Source organism: Hemicordylus capensis, chromosome 5, assembly GCF_027244095.1.
Source record: "Hemicordylus capensis ecotype Gifberg chromosome 5, rHemCap1.1.pri, whole genome shotgun sequence".
NCBI lineage: Eukaryota > Metazoa > Chordata > Lepidosauria > Squamata > Cordylidae > Hemicordylus > Hemicordylus capensis.
In genome coordinates, this window is record NC_069661.1 from 4,673,425 (window position 1) to 4,690,206 (window position 16,782).

Here is a 16,782-nt window from a genome sequence, read left to right on the forward strand (position 1 = left end):
GGGCTGAGGGCTGGCTGGAGGTCTCCTGGGGGGGCAGGGCCGCTGGCTGGAGATCTGAGGTGGAATGGCGTATCTACTGCACCATTGGTGGGGGGTGCCAGCAGTCTAACCGCCATGTATGCTCAGCCAGTATAGTTAATATTTGGAACGGAAGCTGATAGTACAGACATAACGCTATGAGAGTCTCTAGTGCTCTCTCTCATCCAAAGGCAATTAAGCCTGGGCAGTGCTGCCCTTGGAACTCCTTGCCACTGGGAAATGGGAAGCATACAACAGTATGATATGGTGTAGGGGGCCTTTTTGAATGGTTTGCAGATTAACCTTGTCAATATTGTATTGGGGATGTAAATTGTCAGGGTGTTTGTTTGTTTGTTTGTTTGTTTGTTTGTTAAAGATGGACAATCCCCATTCCCCCTCCACCCCTTCTGGCAAACCTAATTGGTTTGGAAACTACCATCCTAATGTGAGAAAATGTGAATGATTCTTCTGTGGTTACTCATTCTTGTGAATGCCCCCTCCCTAACTCCAGAAGTGAAAACAAAGTTCAGCCACATAAAATGTGATAATTGAAAACAAACAATGCATTCAAAATGGTTGAATATCAGTTACTCCACATCAGGAGACAGCAAACCTTTACACACCCTGGAAGAGTGATGGAGATATTGCCACCTTGTGGTGCCCTTTTCCAGGTAAACTCGACCTCACTTTAACAGCTATAAAGGTAAAGTGTGATGTCAAGTTGATTTCGACTCCTGGTGCCCACAGAGCCCTGTGGTTGTCTTTGGTAGAATACAGGAGGGGTTGACCATTGCCTCCTCCCACGCAGTGTGAGATGATGCCTTTCAGCATCTTCCTATATTGCTGCTGCCCAATATAGTACCAGCAGGGATTCGAACCAGCAACCTTCTGCTTGTTAGTCAAGCATTTCCCCACTGCACCACTTAAGGTGACTTAGGTATAGGAAAGGAAAAAGAGAAGAAGTCTCATTCATGTTAAGAACTTTTATTCAACACAGAACCATAAAATAGCTCTTGTAATAACACATCGTTGTCATTTCTTTTTTAAATACGCATTGTTTACATTCGGCAAGGTTTAAAAGCAACAACATCAAAGTGCATTTACAGATGATGGTTCTGCCCCCAAAGTGTTAAAAAATGAAGGTCTCCTGATGGGGTCTTGAGAGTCACCAGGAATACTGTAAAGACGGCATGTTCTCAGGTCTTTCCCTCAGCTGGTGAAAGCGCCCATCTTTCTGCACCACAACTTCATCTTTCTCACTTTGTCCTTTGCCATTTCACCCCAGAATGAAAAGAAAACCCGTCTCTTTTGGCAGTGCAAAGGTTTCCCTCTCAGTCTCACAGGCAGGCCTCCAGTCTCTGGAATGGGGTGGTTCTCAAAACATGGATCTTTCTGGGGGGACGGGAGTGGGAAGGACAGATGTGAAGGGCCTTTTCACACAACCACCTAATTCTCCATGTGCCAGGGGTTCTCAAACTTAGATCCCCAGATGTTGTTGAACAACAGCTCCCAAAGGCCATTGTGGAGGGGGATGATGGGAGCTGTAGTCCAACAACATTTTAAGGTCCAAGTTTGAGAACCCCTGGCATATGTATTTACACAATCCACACACCCTTCCTCATTGTTGTGCTTTTGTTACAGAGAGGTCACATTTCCCCAAATACTTGGTGTCATCTTTTGCATTTGGAAGAAAGCTGACCTTTTCTCCAGAGAGGTTCTTCATGGCCATTACAAGTTCTGAGTGGAATGTAGGTGCACCAGTGTTGCAGGTATCCACTAGGAATCACTTGTTATGTAATCAACGACAAGGACTGCAAACCCTTCTACTCTGCCTTCACCATTTTCTGAACCTTTTGCTTTTAACTGGATACAAAAAAATTCTTTTGAGGTTGTGCACTCCTGTGGTCTAAATCCCCAGTGCAGGAGTGCACAACTAGTCAAATGTTACAAAATGAGAAGCAGCAGAAGTAGCTTGCAGCAAAACTTTCTTCCCCTCAACAAGGTTATCCTTTTAGGTGCAGAGAAGGTACTGTAGCTTTTTGCTGAAGAGTGCTGGTAAGAATATGAACAAAAATGCACCTGTGGCTTGCTTTCAGTGATCGTGTGGAAAGGCCTTGCATGCTAACTGGGTCTGGAAAGAAAGCTCAAGGACTCTTGGAAAAATAATCCCCAGTGATATCCTATCACCCTCCAAAAAAACCCAACAACATCTGTTGGCCCCCTAAAGTAGTGCAGGTCCCAACATTTACAGATACCCAGAAAAGTCTTGAAATTTGAGAACCACCATCCATTCAGGTAACTGGCACGGTTAGCCTGTTGATTGCCATATCGTATGTCTCCCTGTTGTCCCCCACCCCTTCACAACTCCCATAAAATCATGTGCTCTCTGTGTTATTTGGGATCAGTCTCAAGACACAGGGAAGGAACATTTTGGTTCTCAGAACACTGGCACAGTTCCGCTAAAGACTAAAATATACATATATTTATAGAATTAAAAAAATAGCTTAAGAGCTTAATCTTTCTTTCTTTCTTTCTTTCTTTCTTTCTTTCTTTCTTTCTTTCTGGCACACTAACACATTTTCAGTGTGATTTACAATGATTGATCTAGAATGTTTTAAGTGCTTTTGAGAAAAATATTCTTTTCCTGGGAACAAAATCCCTTTGATTCGCTATTTCTATCATAGCATTTCCCACTCACTTCATCATGAGTTGCTGTTCATTCTGGGTAGGACCCCGCTGCTGAAGGAAATCTGGGAAGGGGAAATCCTACATTCACTTCATCATCTCCTTGTTCAGTTGGATTCAGAAACCACACAAGATGCCCAGATATAACCATGACTCCATTAGGGTGATTTTTCTGCTCAAATTGACGTGGCAACATGGTTTGAATGGTTCAAGTTATTTTTTAGCTCTCTCTTCTGAATAAAATGTTTTGAGGAACCTGGTTGTGCATGCATCAGGGAGCATGTCCACTTGTGGTCCACCCTCACCACACTTTTGCACATCTACCATGACTTGGGAATTCATTGCAGAGTTCACATTGCCTAAAAATCATGCAGCATGGGGTAGGTCTCAGACTTGGGAGGCTCTTGACTCACAGTTTTGCAAGCCCTGGTTTCATGAGCCTGGGTTTTTTTCTCCCCCCCGCCCCTGCAATTATTAGGTATTAGGACCTAGTTGGCTCTTGTTTGGGAACCCCTTTCAGCTGCTTCTGTAGTTTTTCTTTGCACCCGGCAGTCTTCTCTGTCGTTGCCCCAGAACTGTGGGACGAACTTCCTGCTGAGATTAGACCTGCTCCATCCCTAATGGCTTTTAGGAAGCAACTAAAGACACATCTCTTCAGCCAAGCTTTTTAGATATTTAGCAGTTTTTGGTAGCAAGCATGACTTGTCCTCTTAGCTAAGCAGGGTCCACCCTGGTTGCCTATGAATGGGAGGCTAGAAGATGCTCTGAGAAGAGCATCTGCATGCTTGCACACAGAAGGTCCCAAGTTCCCTCCCTGACAACATCTCCAGGTAGGGCTGGGAGAGACTCCTGCCTGCAACCTTGGAGAAGGAGTCTGTGCAGACAGTCCTGAGCTAGATGGACCAATGACCAACCCATTCTTTAGGTTGAATGATAAGTTCTTAGCATTATAAGTTCTATGGGTATCCCTTGCCCCCTTCTGAAGCTCTTCTTGTGAAGAAAAATGGTTAAACTGGACCAGACAGCTGGCTGGACCAGATGGGTGGAAAGCTTTAGGCAGGCCTCCAAGCAGGCGATGATGGTTTCAGACTGTCTTCGTGGCAACAGGCACAAAATGGCAGAGATAATAGCGAAGCCAAAGAATGCGAAACAAAGACAGGAGTCTAGATGGCCCCAGTCTGTGCCAAGTCTTCCCAAATGCCTGCCATAATCAGCCCTCTCTGGCGATGGAATGAATGGCCCTCAACTTCACATTTACTACTTCCATGATTGATTTTATTTTTATTTATTTATTTAACATATTTGTATACTGCCCAAAATGTATTGGGGATATTAGGAAGTCAAGAGTGATCAATAGGGTTTTCTCAACCTTATTAACTGCGGCAAAGATGTCTATAGCAGCATATTGGAAAAAGAATATGAATCCTCCAATATCAGATTGATTTGTTAGAAGATGGGATATAGCTATGATTATGAAACTTATTTATTATATAAGAGCTAGACAAGGGGATATATGACTCTCATTTCATTAAGAAACGGTCACTTTTTCAATTTCAAAAAGAATCTTCTCCTTTTGAATTGTTCAATCCATTAACATTTACATTGAATATTTTTATTTTGTCCATGATTCTAAGTTCTTACAATCATTTTCATAGTCCTTCTCCCACCCCACTAAAAAGTTTTTTGAAATTGAAAAGAGCAAAAAGCAGATATCATCTGCCTTCAAGAAACTCATATTAAGTTGAGTAATGTCCATTTATTGGACTGTTAATCTCTGGGCCAAAGTTATGTGGCTTCCAGGGATACAAAAATAAAAATTAAAATGGAGTGGTGATGTAAGTCAAGAATTTGTTGTGTACATTGGAAGAACAATTACAGGATACATCTGGCAGATATATTATACTGATGTTCCAAACTCAGCAACAATATAAAATCACAGTAGCCTCAATTTATGCTCCAAACGATAACAAGAATGAATTCTATGATCATTTTTTTCAGTACATCCTTATTCACTGTTTTCTTTAATCTGAAATGTAAATGTACCATTACTTGTATTTTAATTTTGGTTGGATATAAAAATAGATAAAAACACATTAAAATTTAAAAATTTAATGATGATCTAAAAGTTATTTTTCAATTATTTTAATGGGTAAATGAAATGTAGTTGAAATTTTCATGTCAAATTTGTTTTATTTTAAGTTAAAAAAAGAAAGAAAAGAAAAAGAAAAGAAAAGAGTTCTCTAAGATAAGCCCCACAATACCACTCCATACTTTTATGTCTTTGCAACTAAGCATAAAGAGATGAGTGAAGACAAATCTGAAGTATATGGTTTCCATTTGTTATTGGCCTGTGAAACTCTGAACACTTGATATTTTCAAATTTCAGTTAAGCAAGCATTCCCCTTGTGGAATACTACATTAAACCAATTAGAAATACTTCCAAATTAAATCATAGATGGATATAACCCAACTTGCTATGAGGGGGGTCTTTTGCGAGTATCAAACTCAGGAGCCAACTGAAGACATGTGAATTAAAATGTGTAAACAGGGTGTATAGTTCCTCTGAAAGTTCTGCAAAATGGGTTAGCAATAACATTTGTAATGCAGAGGAAGTAACTTGATTTCTATAGTTGGGGCAGTCCTCCTGGGTACAGTGTTGCTCAACATTTTTAGCAACCAGCAAAAAAAGGAGCTTATCAAGTTTGCAGTTGGTGCACAACTCGAAGAAACTGCAAACGCTGTAGAGGACAGGATTCAATGTCAAGATGACTCGGATACCTAGTGGCTCAGCTTCTCAGTATATGTAATCGGTGTGATCATATGTAGGCAAACATCATTTTGGAGAGCAGGAAGAAAAGCCTTCCAGTTCTGTTCAGATTAATTGCAGCTCCAGGCTTTAGACTCTGCCTCTGGCCTCCTTCAGTCTGGCCAGCCACTGGGACCTGATCCTGTCAACACTGAGTGCTTCGGACTAAGACACTGGCTGCCACTGTAGGCAGCACAGACAGGTGTACAGGCTTTGGCAACAGGTAGGGAAGATGCAAAGGTCAGGGGGTTGAAGGGATTGGCTGGAGAGGTCTAGCTGGAGGCTTCTGGAGGTTGGAGCATCTGGGAAGGCTACAGACCACCAAGTGGCCATTAGGGAACAGGGTCTCGTATTTTGTAGAACCAAAGGAAAGACTCAGATTGGAGCCCAGGATGCAGCTTCCTAAAATCTCAGCTCTAGTTTTTTTAAAAATTAAAAAAGCAAATTCCTATTCCTTTTGGATATTAAGCTATTCTTGAAACTGTCAGGATAGCACCCAGTGACATCTCAGAAGCCAGAACCCGGGGGGATGAACAAGATTTCCCACATGGGCATTACCCTGCACAGCTCTTTGCACTTCCCATGACTAGCAATAGCTCTTCAATAAAATCAGAATGAATTGTGCAAAACAGTAACCCTGGCAAGATAAGGACAGTTACACACATTTGTCCAATGTGTTCGCTTTGTAAGCCCAGAGACGACGTGTTTTATCCAAGATGTCAGCAAGCTTTGTTGCCAACCTCTAATCTGAAACGGCGGCTCGGGGAGAAACTCTCTTCATCCCTCGGTTCGGCTGGGTATTATCAGATGGCGTCAACAAGCACTTCGTTTTTAAAGAAGAAGAGGAATCTGCAAGTCTGCCGAAGATTTGGCAAGGCACCTACCCAATGATCTTTGCTGCTGCTGCGATTTAATATCTACGGAAGAAATCCTTGGCAACAGCATCACCGCTGTATGGGTTAGTTTGGCTCTGGAGAACCAGGCTGTGTTTTAGGGGACGCTTCTCCTGCACCAAAAGGGAAGGGTGCAGTGATGTGGCTGGGAAGGGAAACAGTCCTCCGTTCCCCAAAGAGGAGGGGCCTGTACTGCTTTATCCAGGGGTTCTCAGACTTGGGTCCTCAGCTGTTGTTAGACTACAACCCCCATCATGTGGATGGCTGTGGAGGGTAGGCGCTCTATTTCAGCAGCATCTGGGCACCCGAAGTTTGAAACCTCCACCCTATTGGGCCACTGTCGCTGGGGATGGCGGGAGTTGTGGGGACACAAGGAACCCTGATCCACAGAAGAGAGAAGCGGCAATGTGAAAGGGCTCCTCTTTGCATGGGATTTTGTGCAGTGGGCTGCCATGTGGTTGCTGTCCAGTGGCAGAGCCACCATGGACCTGGGGCGGGGGAGAAAAGTTCTGGGCCACAAGTCTCTGGAGGCAGGCTGCCAGCCCCTCCCACCCCCTGCACTCGCTATTTGCCCCTCGCCCAGTATTGACTGTGTTGCCAAGCCAGTGCAGAGTGGTCCCATCCCAGCAGTGGCATGGGGCAGTGTGCTGGTGTGGTGACATCATCTGACCGCGACCAGCAGGGCGTTGGATTGGCGCAACTGCAAAGGCGGTCAGTGGCAGCCCACTGCCTCGGATCTTGTCCTAGGCCTAGTTTCTACCACCTCCGTTGGCTTAGCAACTTTCTCCCCTGCACCTGCTTTCCCTGCCATGAAGATGGGTGGGGATCAGCCTGGTTCCCACACAGTATCCAGGGAGCAGAGAACACCATAGGGCCAGCTCCAGGTCTGTGGGGCCCCTCTTCCATGGGGTGATGGGGTTCTCTTTGTGAGCGGGTCAGTGGAGAGAGTGGCACCATTACCATCTGCCCCCCCCACCTGCAAATGGGAATGTCCCCCCAGTGGCCCCCACAATGGCACAGAGGACCCAGTGATGGCACAGGGGCCTCTGGGGGGAGCTCCAATTTGCAGGTGGTGGGGAGAGTTCCAGGAGAAAACTCCGAGGTTTTGCCACCATGACTGGAAGATGGGCACAGGGCAGAATCTCAGGGGCTGGTGGCCTCGGGCCCCTGGCAAGCCCCTCACGTGGCCGAATCCTGATGCCAGGTCTTTTAGAACAGAAGAAGAGCCTTGTTGGGTCAGACCAAGGGCTATTGGAAACATAAGGAGCTGCCTTACCCTGAGTAGACCCTTGGCCTGTCTAGTTCAGTATGGTCTGCTCTGTGGCTCTACAGAGGAGTTTTTCTCAGCCCCACCTGGAGATGCTGCCAGGGTTTGAACCGAGGACCTGCTGCATGCAAAACAGATGCTCTACCGATGGGCTACGGCCTCATCCCCAATTCAGGAGTCTTCCCAAGCCCTGCCTGGAGATGCTGCCTGCCTGGGACTGAACCTGCCTGGGACCTTCTGCATGCAAAGCAGATGCTCTACTACTGAGCTGTGCACCCCGCCCCCCCCCCCCCAATGCAGCTAGAAGGAGTTAAAGCCCCTCATTCCAAATCAGTGCATCTAGGGCAGCTTTTTGAGAAAGAAAGAAACAGCCACACAACCCCACCCCCGACCCCCAGCTTGGCCCTGGGGGGCGGTTCACACTAAAGCTGTGCTGAATTTTCATGGGGTTTGTTTTCTGCAGCAAACGGTGCCAGTTCAAGGGGGTGTGTGCATGTGCGCACACACAAAGTTTGCTCAGCATGAGCACTGCTCCCTCCAGGGTGGGGTGGGGACGATCACATTTTGCTGTGAAACTGTGATCTATCCCCCTCTCTTAAAAACAACAACATGGACCATGCTGCTGCCACTTTAAAGCAGCCAATCTACACTGCAAAGAGCGGCACAGTTCCTCCCCCCCCTCGCCTCGCCTCGCCAGCCTTGCTTGGCAAAACACTTGCAGTGGGAGAGGCACACAATGCAGATGGTTTCCTTGAAAACAGGAGTTGCCACTTGAAAGGAGCAGCCCCATCTGGATGGAATTGTTTTACAAAATCCGATCTCTCCCCAGGTTCAGCTCAGCCCTCCTTTGCACTTGCACACTTAATCGTGCAATGAGAACATCATGTGTATAAATGTGCCATTCCAGATTTATCCCCACAGAGTGAGCCCCCCACCCCCGGTCACCCCACACATCCTGTTCCTTAGCGGACTTTGTTTTCACAAATTCATTTGCAGGTCACTGAAGGATGAGAAAGAAACAGGCTGAACACTGATAGCTGAACCAGCCCATACCATTTACAACACCATTCACTCGTTTGCTCCATCTTAAATAGTGAAAAAGCGATTCATGTTCCCATCCCCTCGAGGACTTTGGAACAACCTGATGGAAGCCAGTAATACAGATGATCACATTTAAAACACTCTTCTCTTTCAAAGCACTGCAGAGAGTAGACCTCTTTCAAAAAATAAGAACACAATTGATTTTTGGTTTACACATATGCTACTACACCCAAAAGATCAGGAGCACAAGCCAGTCAAAGTAAAGCACTTTAAGAACCCCCAATTGCTTTCACTGGGAGAGAGTTCAGCACGCGCTCATGGATTTCCCATCAAAATCAATGGGGAGTTAAAATGTGCTGAACTTTGGCAGGTTCATGTCCCAGCTGTCCCGTTGCTGGCAATCGTTTGGATCACCACTTAATAAAATATATACTTTAAGAAAGAAAATATATATATGTGAAAGGTTTCCCTGCTGGCCCCAGTGCAGGCTGCAGGGAAGATGGCACAGACATGGGTAGGAGTCCCAGGGATCATCACCACAGCAGCATCCATTTACGAACCCCTCTTCCCTGCCCTCACAGCAGAGTCGAGGGAGGAGCAGGGGAAGGCCACAAACCAGTCAGACAGATGCATCAGGATAATCAAAAGAGGGAGAGAAAAGCCACGCACCTGCACAGCTCCACTCCAACTACGGTTCACAAGCAGTAAATGCTGCAGACTCCCGCAATTTCATTTCAAAAAATAAATAAATGGCTAAGTCATCCCACCAATAAATAAATAGATACATACATACATACATAAATAAAGGCATAAATAAACATTTTGTTCTCCTCCCCACTCTCCTCACCCTTTCCACCCTCCAAACCTAAGGGGTGAGATATCTCTTAAAAGACACTTTGGTCTCTATTCCGGCGCACACAGGACCCCTTAAAAACAACGACAACAACTGTTCTCCCCTCTGGGCATACTATGGCAGCACAAATCAGCAACACAGAATTGTGGCTTCCCATTGGTATGATTTGTTGTACGTGGCGGCGGCTGCACTGCAGTTTCCGGCATCCCTTGGCATGTGAAACTAGTCCGGTACAGCAACCATGGGACAGTGTTGTAGTAGTCTATCTGGTAATGTTTTGTTGTTGAGAAGTTTGTCCCAGAGGGGTGGGGGGTGGATTTAGAAAGGAAAAGGGAGGGAGAAGGAGAAGGAGAAAATGCAGTTGCTTCTGAATAAACTCTTCGTTAAACCTGCATAAGATTACTTTGTGTTTATGAGGGAAGCAGCTCTCAAGCAGGCAGATACCTCCGGAGGGCAGCTGTTCTTAATAGCCACTCTGTCCGATTGAACTCTGTTGCTTGGAGGACCCAGCACCTGTGGATACTGTTGCAGCAGCCCTCTACAAAGAAAGAATTGTGTGGCATCCAGCTAGATTCATAGTCCTCCTGAGGGCACGTCCCTGGATTAATCAGGGGCCCCAAACCTTGGATTTTCATTCCCAGGGACCTATGGTGGACTTACTTGCGGAAGAGCAAACAACAAAGGCAAAACGTCCCCTAACATTAACATTATTCCTAAGCTGCCTCAGTTCTCCTTGTGTCAGATGGACAGACATCCCCTCTGGCGCCATCTTTTGAGAAGGAAAGGAGGGCAAGAGGAAAGAAATGAAACGGTACTATCAGCAAGCCACCGAGTGATCAAAGCTCTTCTGCCATTTCTGGATGGACAAGGAAACAAAAACTCCAACTCTCAGATAAAACAATCTCTCACTAAGAACAGAGCATATAGACACATGCTGAGTAAATAACTTTGCTTTAAAATCTTTCTTCTTGTTTTTATTTTTAATTCTTTATAGAAATAAATACTGATTTTCTTGCATTTAAGGTAAGTTTGTTCAAGTTTCTGTGCTGTGTCAAAAGCAACAGTTCAGCTCGACTCATCATTGCCGCCAGAAAATGGTGTGTTAAAAAGTATCAAAATGTGGCATTTAGGCGGTTTTGGGTGTTCTCTTTCTCTCCCATCTTTGTTGCTTTTTTTTTTTTGGTTCCCTCCCTTATTGTTCGATTTTTATTTTATTTTTTGCTATATCGTGGCATTCTTTGATTCTTTGACCATGAAGCCATGTTAAACTTTTTGCTCACTTCCTCCTTGTGTTGCTTCACTGCCATTTCTAGGGCAGCAATAAAAAAACAAAGTTTGACAAAATGGCCACCTTTGTCACTAACATGGGGATAATGCGCTCCTGGAAGGCTGCATTTCCCAGCATGCAGGGCCCCGTGAACTGCAGAAAGAATATGGCATTCTGGGGCCTTGTGGCCTCCTTTCTGGGTATTTTTCCATATACTTCAGAAGGTGCGGTCTTCGTTCCCCAAGAGAAACAAAATCATAATGCAGAAGGTTGTGCAAGTCTTTCAGGAGAGTCACAAAAATATGTTAAATAATGCATTAACTTGGCTATCAAAGGAGGCAAACCTTGATGTTAGCAGAAACGGACTTAGACTTGTAAAGAAATAGTCTCCAATGCATTTAAAAGAATGGGTAGAACAATTCTCTGAAATATTCTCTTCTGTTATAAATAATGCAGGAGAATATTCTTTTCCAAGTCTACTTTTAACCTCCTCACTAAAAACTGGTTCAGGATTCTAATTACCCTCTTGAATCTGCTGTTTTTGATCACTGTAGTCATCTAAACCATGACAGACTTCTTTTTGCCTCAGCTGATGAATCGTTCTAGGGCAATGTCACATGATGCCAAAATTAAGTTGCGGCAATATAGATGCTTTGCGAGGAAGCCAAGTATGCCTCTCTCACAAATGTACCTCTATGCTGGTGCAACATGGTGGCCTTGAGCAGGAGTTACGAATCAAGACCTTCCTGGATGAAATCTTACCTCACCCCAATGTATTCATTGGGTGGTCTTAGGCAACTACAGACCCTTTGCCTCAGCCCCCTCTCTGCAAGATGGGGCTAGTAAGACTTACTTACAGCAAGGCAAGTATGTGAAACATGTTGAATCTCTAAAGCAAGGGCCCACAACCTAAGGTACTCAAATATTTCTGGACTAAATCTCCAATCATCACCAGCCACAATGGCCTTTGGCCAGGGATGATGGGAGTTGTAGTTCAACAATATCTGGGGAGCCAATGTTGGGAACCCCTGCTCTAAAGGATGATGATTATTATACACACATTTGCAAAAATGTATGGTTTGGGGTATGTGTGTGTGTGCAAGTCCTAAACCATCGAAGAGTCTTGGGGCACCTTAAAGACTAACAAACTGATTGTGGCATCAGCTGTCATGGGCCAGCATCTGTTTCATCAGATGCAAGAAGTAGATGATAGAAATGGTCTATCCCTCAATGATGCATGAAGTTGGCCTGCCAGATTCTGAAATGGCTCCTTGGGAGTGTCCAAAACCCAAACTCGAAGAGAGGGATAGGCAACCTAGGCTCTCCAGCTGTTGTTGAACTACAACTCCCATCATCCCCAGCCACAACAAATTGTACAAAGTCCATTGTGGCTGAGGTTGATGGGAATTGCAGCCGAACAACATCTAGGGACCCAAGTTTGAGAACCCCTGGCCTTCTCATTGCTGTTCAGACCTGCAGCCAATAAAGTTGTGTTCCATGCCAGACCTCATTCTTTTGTTTTGTATTGGTGGACCCAAGATTACTATATTTCCCCTCAACATTTTGCCTAGATCCACTCTCCTATCAGTCTAGTTCTTATAAAGCAGCCGAGGATGGGGCAAGCCCGTGTCTGGACTGTACCATTTCAGGATGCATGGGAGGCTGGTTCACTTGATTACATGTTCCTCCAAAAACACACAGAGAAAACCCTCTACATATTAAAAATTCAGTGGCAAAGTCATTTCCCTAGTTTTCTCCCCAACATGCTAGTTTATGTTTGCACAAAGAAGCATTCAGCCAGAAAAGCCCATCCCTCCACCTTCTGAAATGATACTGTCCAGTCTAGGGTGAACTAAGCCATTATTTATATTTGCTGCTTCCTGTGCTGCGCTTAGGGGAATAGAGTAAGCAATGGGTCTTCTTCTTTCCAAGATCCTTCATAAACATTTGAAGACACACCCCTCAGTCCTTTTGGCCCCTCTGAAGGGCACATCTGCACTACAAACAATTTCCCCCAAAGAATCTTGGGAATTGTAGTTTGGTGAGGGTACTGAGCATTCCATTAGAAATCCCAAGGCCTCCTCAAAGAACTACATCCCCAGAATTTCCGGGGGAGAGGGAATGACTGGTACAGTATTTTAGGTCTATCTGTGGTGTGGATATGCTTGAACTGGGTATGTGTCTATACAGTATGCAATTGTTAAGTTTAACTTGCATAATTTATTCTTGTCCCAAAATTTTTGAAAAATTTTGGTGTAGGATTTTGATCCTTCCTTCCTTCCTTCCTTCCTTTCCACAGTGCACAGAAAATTCTGCTTTTTTGAAAAGGAAATAACTGATTTTTTTTAATTTGACCTGCCCTCACAATAGAAGGTGAAAAAATGCCTACAATTTGGGGAACCATCTGCCTGTCCTTACTCTTTCTGGCTAATGAACCAGGATTCCAACAGCTGTTTCTTAAGTGGTGGTTCTGAGATTGTTGTCACCTCATTTTCTGCCAAGATTCCTGTGCCTTTGTCAGCTCTACAATAGACAGAAATTCAACAAATAAATTTGCCTCCTGGCCTGGATGCACAAGTTGTCCATATTGAGTTGCAGCTGTTTAAAAAACATGATAGAAACTCTAGGCTGGAAAACACTTCCTCCAAGTTTCTTGATTTCCTCAGGAGTTTCAGTGGCAATGTCATCTAAGAAAGAAATTTTGCAAATTTGGACTAAAGCTTCAGTCATGAGCTCCTAAACCAGGAACATCCACCCTTTGGAGTCAGTCTTTTCTAACTGGAGGTTGTTAGAGCATCCCCGCAATGTACGCTCTGGGCAACCTCCATCTTTCTCTCCTCTGATTTAAAAGCCAGTCCTGGAGTTCCAGGCCCCTCCTCCTCAGGAAATCAAACTGAAGCAAACCTCTTCTCCTTCCAAGAGCCATTTTGATGGAAAATTGGACATGGCCAGTTGAGTTGCACATTTCTGATCACAGCATGCCCCCTAAAGGTTTGTGGAAACTGGTGAATATGGGGACTGGTTAACACTGGGGATTTGTCTGGATGGCACATGTAGAAGTATAAATCCTTGGAGAAGACCGTTGGCCAAATTCCCCCTCCCCACTTTTTGGCAAGCAAGTCGGCTTGGTAGGGATGATTAATAGCAGAAGCTTTCATTCCCTGCAGGAGTGTCCCTTGCGTGCTCTCTGTGCACCGTGATTTATGACTTGCTGAAGCCACCTTCCAGAAGAAGAACCTTTGCTCCGGGGAACAGCCAAGGTGGCAAAATGAGAGCAGTCTTACAGTGTCACAAGTTGCTGACAAACTGCTTCATGGCCTGCGCGGGAAATGGAACGTAGCTTCCTCATGCCCAAGGAGAACTGGCTAAGCCCATTCCCCAGGGAGCTGGGAACACTGGCTCCTTCAGCAGCCTCCAAGCTGCCAAAGAGATAGCTCCACAAGGCAGGGCTGCTGAGGCACACGGCATTTCCCTTGTTTCGCTTTGCCCTTTCCTTAAAAAAATAAAAAAAATAAAAAATAAACAGGAATGCTGGATTTCTGCTCCCCACAGCAACATCCAAACTTGCCCTTCCTTAAAAAACAACAACCAAAAGGAAAAAAACCCCAAAAAACACCACCCACAAAAACCAAGATTAATTTCAGTCATGAAAAAAAGACCCTAGACAGGAACTCTGAGCTTACTGAGCACGGTATACCTCTCCTGGATGGAAGGAACAATCTGTCACGCTAGTGAGCAAGTTAAAAGCCAGGGAGGCCAAAGGGTCTTGTTGATGTCATCCCCCTTGGCCAATACAGTATGGAACTTCTGGAGAAAAAGGGTTTCACTGGTGAAGGATGGCTCTGCAAACAAAGATCCAGCCATTGTGAGCAGAAGGTTGTACCGCCGTCTCCGCAAGAAGAGAGGGAGGGAGGAACCAAGGGAGAGGTCAAGCCACAGCCTCTCTGGCAGTCTTGAGAAATTCCTTTTGTTTGTTTTCGTAGCACCATCATCCCAACAATACATCCTACCTTCCTGGACGGAAAAGGAGCACGTCGCTTCCGGTCTTGAAGGGCCTGCTCAAAAAGTTGTGCGCTTGGCCGGTTGCTTGCTAAGGCGCCGGTTCGGAACAGAGGTGGGCAGGCTGGTGGTGGTGGTCCCAGGATGTCTTAGCAACAGGCGGGCAGAAGGCGTCAGCCGCGACTGGCTTCTTACAGGGGTTAACAGCCTGCTTCCACCTTAATGTGTAAAATCTTTGAAAAGCCCGGCCTCTTCTTCAGGGCCTGGAAGAGAGGGAAAGGGGAGGAAGGTGAATTGCAGGAGCACCTGCTGGGGTCAGGTGGGGAGTGGAGGGAACAAGCATCGACCCCCTGGGCCGGAGAAACCCACAGCTGAAATGATGCAGCTTGCGGTGGTTGGACAGCGCAGTTTGCAGATGGATGACATCATCACCACTGGGCAGCCATTTTAAAGAAAAGAAGCCCAGTGGCAAAAAGCAAGCCTGTTCTCCCCTGAACCCCAATGAATGGGCATGGTTTTGCTATGGATCAGGCCAAAGGTGAATCTAGTTTGGCACCTGCTTTACTAGCCAGAGGCCTTTGGGAAGTCATCTGCCCTCTTCTGCTCCCCTCCACCCCACCACAACTGGTATTCAGTGGTATACTGCCTCTGAACCTGGAGGTTCCATTTAGCTACGGATCTGTGGTGACAGAGATCCTGGGCAGGAGGGCTGAATTACATCTTGCTTCTGGTTAAAGTCAGGAGGGCAAGGAGGTACCACCACAAGAATTGCTCTGTGGGATCTGGCTAGAGTTGCCAACATTTCATGGGCAGAATGAGGGACACAAGTTGGGGCTAGCTGGCGGAGCTGGCTAGGGGGTGGGGGCCGGCTGGCGGCGGGTGGGGGGGGGTAAGTGTATGCAGTGGTAATCAAGAGCCTGAGTATCACTGACTTATATGTAATTGAATGATATGCTATTGAACAATGCCAGCATTGTTAATATTTAACCCCCGCTAACTGGGCAAAGAAGCACCTTTTAATGTGGTGATTCTCTTTATTTAGCAGGGGGAGAGCAACTGGCCCTCTCCACCCCCAGCACAGCATCTCTCCAGTGGCTGTTGCTGGTGTCTATCTTGTGTTTCTTTTTAGATTGTGAGCCCTTTGGGGACTGGGAGACATCTCATTTGTTTGTTATTTCTCTGTGTAAACTGCCCTGAGCCATTTTTGGAAGGGCGGTATAGAAATTGAATGAATGAATGAACATATTCAAGTTATACCACTTTTCAACCCAAACTTCTCAAAATAAGAAGCTGCTCACCCCACTGCCAAAATAAGGGACAGATGCTGTCCCTATAGGGACCAACATTTCATCCCTGAAAGGAGGGACGTCCTGCATAAGGAGGGCCTGTTGGCCACCTTAGATCTGGCTGTCATTCAGCTTCCAGAAAAGGCCAAGGAGCTGCCTACAAGCAGGGTATGAAGGGGGATGGCCTTCCCTCTCAGTTGGTAATCAGAGATATCCTACTTCTCCACATCTGGAATTGCTGAGGAGGGGGTCAGCTGCTCTCCTCCCCATCTGTTCCCACCATTCCTTGACTGGTCCAGGACAGCAGGAGACAGCTGGCTTTCCAACACCCTCCTCTGCCTTTCTCAGCCACTGAAGCCAGGGGTTTCTCTCTGCCAGTTTTTCCTCAGCTCTCTCATTGGAGCATTAGGAAGCTGCCTTCTAGCAAGCCGAAACCTTGGCCCATCTAGCTCAGTATTGTCTACCCAGACTGGCAGCAGCTTCTCCAAGGTTGCAGGCAGCAGGAGTCTCTCTCTCTCAGCCCTATCTTGGAGATGCTGCCAGGGAGGGAACTTGGGACCTAGATGCTCTTCCCAGAGTGGCACCACCCCCTAAGGGGAATATCTTCCAGTGCTCACACTTCTAGTCTCCCATCCAGATGCAAACCAGGACAGACCCTGCTTAGCAA

General features: G+C 45.8%; 1 protein-coding gene across 1 annotated transcript in view; it reads right to left on the reverse strand.

Annotated features, from left to right (window-relative positions):
* Positions 1-986: 986 nt before the first annotated feature.
* The window catches only part of FBXO41 (F-box protein 41), a 106,159-nt gene continuing 90,363 nt past the window's right edge, over positions 987-16,782 (reverse strand). The window contains exon 13 of the mRNA XM_053254834.1: positions 987-15,092. Within this exon, the coding sequence (XP_053110809.1) occupies positions 15,030-15,092 (63 nt within the window). The 3' untranslated portion in view covers positions 987-15,029. The remainder of the gene's footprint in view (positions 15,093-16,782) is intronic.